The sequence below is a fragment of the Numida meleagris genome, unplaced genomic scaffold (genome assembly GCF_002078875.1).
Source record: "Numida meleagris isolate 19003 breed g44 Domestic line unplaced genomic scaffold, NumMel1.0 unplaced_Scaffold490, whole genome shotgun sequence".
Classification (NCBI taxonomy): domain Eukaryota; kingdom Metazoa; phylum Chordata; class Aves; order Galliformes; family Numididae; genus Numida; species Numida meleagris.
In genome coordinates, this window is record NW_018364706.1 from 28,550 (window position 1) to 31,037 (window position 2,488).

The 2,488-nt window shown below is 50.6% G+C and overlaps 1 protein-coding gene and 1 long non-coding RNA gene across 2 annotated transcripts in view; both read right to left on the reverse strand.

Annotated features, from left to right (window-relative positions):
- Nucleotides 1-171: 171 nt before the first annotated feature.
- LOC110391750 lies at nucleotides 172-2,163 on the reverse strand. Its single transcript, XR_002434160.1, has 2 exons — nucleotides 1,885-2,163; nucleotides 172-1,775 (listed from the first exon to the last, which is right to left on the reverse strand). It is a non-coding gene; the product is annotated as an uncharacterized LOC110391750 (long non-coding RNA).
- A 71-nt stretch (nucleotides 2,164-2,234) lies between these two features.
- FRMD8 (FERM domain containing 8) overlaps nucleotides 2,235-2,488 on the reverse strand; it is a gene marked incomplete in the record, with an annotated part of 7,361 nt that continues 7,107 nt past the window's right edge. The window contains 1 exon segment of the mRNA XM_021383696.1: nucleotides 2,235-2,241. Coding sequence (XP_021239371.1) covers nucleotides 2,235-2,241 — 7 coding nt within the window.

Here is a 2,488-nt window from a genome sequence, read left to right on the forward strand (position 1 = left end):
CTTTTTTCTATTTTCTGCTCTTCTGTTTTCTATTTTTTTCTATTTTCTCTTCTACCGATTTCTATTTTTTTCTATTACTTCCCATTGTTTCCTCCTCTCTTTTTTTCCTATTCATTTCTATTCTCCTTCTTCTCCCCATTATTTTCTCCTCTCTTCTTTTCTATTACATCCTCCTCTTTTCCCCATTATTTTCTCCTCTCATTTTTGCCATTATTTCCTCTTTTCCTCCCGTTTCCTCCTGACCTCTGCGTTCCGTCCCAGGGCCCCACGCGCGGTTTTAACCAAAAAGTCCGTTTTTCTCCTCTAAATTTCTCCTCCCTGCCTCATCGCCGCCTCCGCTCTTCCTGTCCCGGCTCCGCAATCCCAGCTCTTCCTACAACGCCCCCGAACGGCGCCGGCCGGGACCAAACCGCCTGTCCTCCTCCTCCTGCTGCCACGTTTTGGGTTAAAAACGCGGCTTTTTGGCTGTGCCGGGGCAATGGCCGCCTCTGGGGAGGGCTCGGGGCCGCGTCGGCGTGAAGCCGCGGCTCACCTCGCTCTGCCATTCCTTCCACTCCGCGCTTCCACCCATCTTTTCCATCTCGCTCACTTCTCCCTGCTCTCTTCTCTCCCGCACACTCCTTCCTCCTCGCATCCATCTTCTCTCTGAGCCAGCTTCCTCTCTCTCTCTCTCCAAAACTTCACGTTTCAGCTCCGCGTTCACTGTCTCCCCCTCCACTTGCTCTTCGGCTGCCGCAAAGCCCCGCTGCTTTCGCCCCGCATCTGGCTCGCCCTCCCCGCGGCTCCTCCACGCTCTCGTTTGCTCTCGCTTTTCCCATTTTCCTCCTTCTTAAAGCCCCGTCTCGAGGAAGGGGAAGGCAGAGCTTGAAGGAAACGGCCCCCAGAGCCAATCGGGGGCTGCTGGAAGGCGCCTGGCGCTCGCTGCCTCTCGCCTAAAAAAAGCAAATTTCGGAAATGTGCGGAATTCAGCGCAAATCCGCAGCCCTTTCCCTGCGCCTCTGCCTCTGCTCCCCTGCGCACCCCGCGCTCGGGCGGAGCTTTATAGGGGAAGCAGGCGGCGCTGCGGCTCCGCTTCCGCGGGGGGGAAGGGGGGGGGGCAAAATAGTCCCCAAAACGCCCCCAAAACGACCCAAAATAACAAAAAAAAGAAAGAAAGAAAGAAAGAAAGAAAGAAAAAAGCCACCCCTGCGCAGCACGAAGCCTCTTTTCAAAGTGTTTTCCCCCCCAAAAAAACTCCTCAGCAAGGAGCGCTGCTGAAAGGCGTCAGCTCCTTTCTTTGTTTCACCACGGGAAGGGTTAAATTTCACCCCTTCCCCCCCCCCCTTTTTTTTTTTCCTCCCCTGTTTTAAACATCTCCAGCCTTTCTGGTGCCATTTTCCAGCGTTTTCGCTGTTGTTTTCTTTCTTTTTTTCCCGTATTAATTTCCCCCTGGTTTTGCCCCCACTGTGCTGTGCCAACTGCGACCTCTCCCCCCCAAAAGCCCCGAATCTGGGGGGGGGAAAGGTCCAATTTCTATGCACTTTTTTTTTTTTAAAAAAAGAACACCCCAAAATTGCCTTTTTCCCACTCATTTCCCTCGGTTAGCTGCAAAGCACCAAAAACTCTGTTTTTTTCCACTGAGTTTCCCTTTTTTTCCAGCAGTACCCCAGCCGCCTTTTAACCCCCACCAACCCGCATCCCCTTCTCACGCCCGTTTTTCCACAAAATGCACCAAAATGTCCCCATTTCACACCATTCCGCAGCCGTGCTGAGTCATGTCGCAGCCACACGGGGCCCTTGAAGGGGAAAAACGAACCCCATTTTGGTGCATTTTGTGGCATTTCCGCTCCCATTTCCCAGGGAACAACACCCTAGGATTACAGACACCCCAAAAACGTGGCAGACCTCTCATTAACGCCAATTAGCGCCATTAACGCGCAGATGACGCGGGCAGCACCGAGGAGTTTTTTCCATGGCGTTTTCAGGGCGTTTCCTGCAAAACCGGTGAGAAATCGGCTGCTGTTAGTGGGATGCTATTTTTCTGATGCGTCATTTTGTGATAAAAAAACCCAATTTTCCCTTTTTCCAAACTTTTTTTTTTTTTTTTTTTTTAACCTCCCATCACACAAAGCCGCGTTTCAGGCTGGGATTAACCCCACGGCTGCAGCCATGACTTGCACATTCCTGCTTACACAGCCTAAAAAAAAAAACAAATTACACAGCAAAAAAAGCCAATTATTCTGCTTTTAACATGGCTATTCGCTGCCTCGCAATGAGAATTCACGTTTTTAGCACAAAAACACCCCCCAAATGACACTTTTTTCTTCAGAAATGGCCCCCGGAAGCCATCTTAGGGCCTTCTGCACCCAAACAGCCTCTGGCAGGAACGAAAAATACATTTTTTTCTATCAAAACGTCACTTTTTTTCCACCAAAACATCCTTTTTGGTTACTGAACAAAGGAGCAGAGTCCCCCTCGGGCAGAAATGCCCCTTTTTTTTGAGGTTATT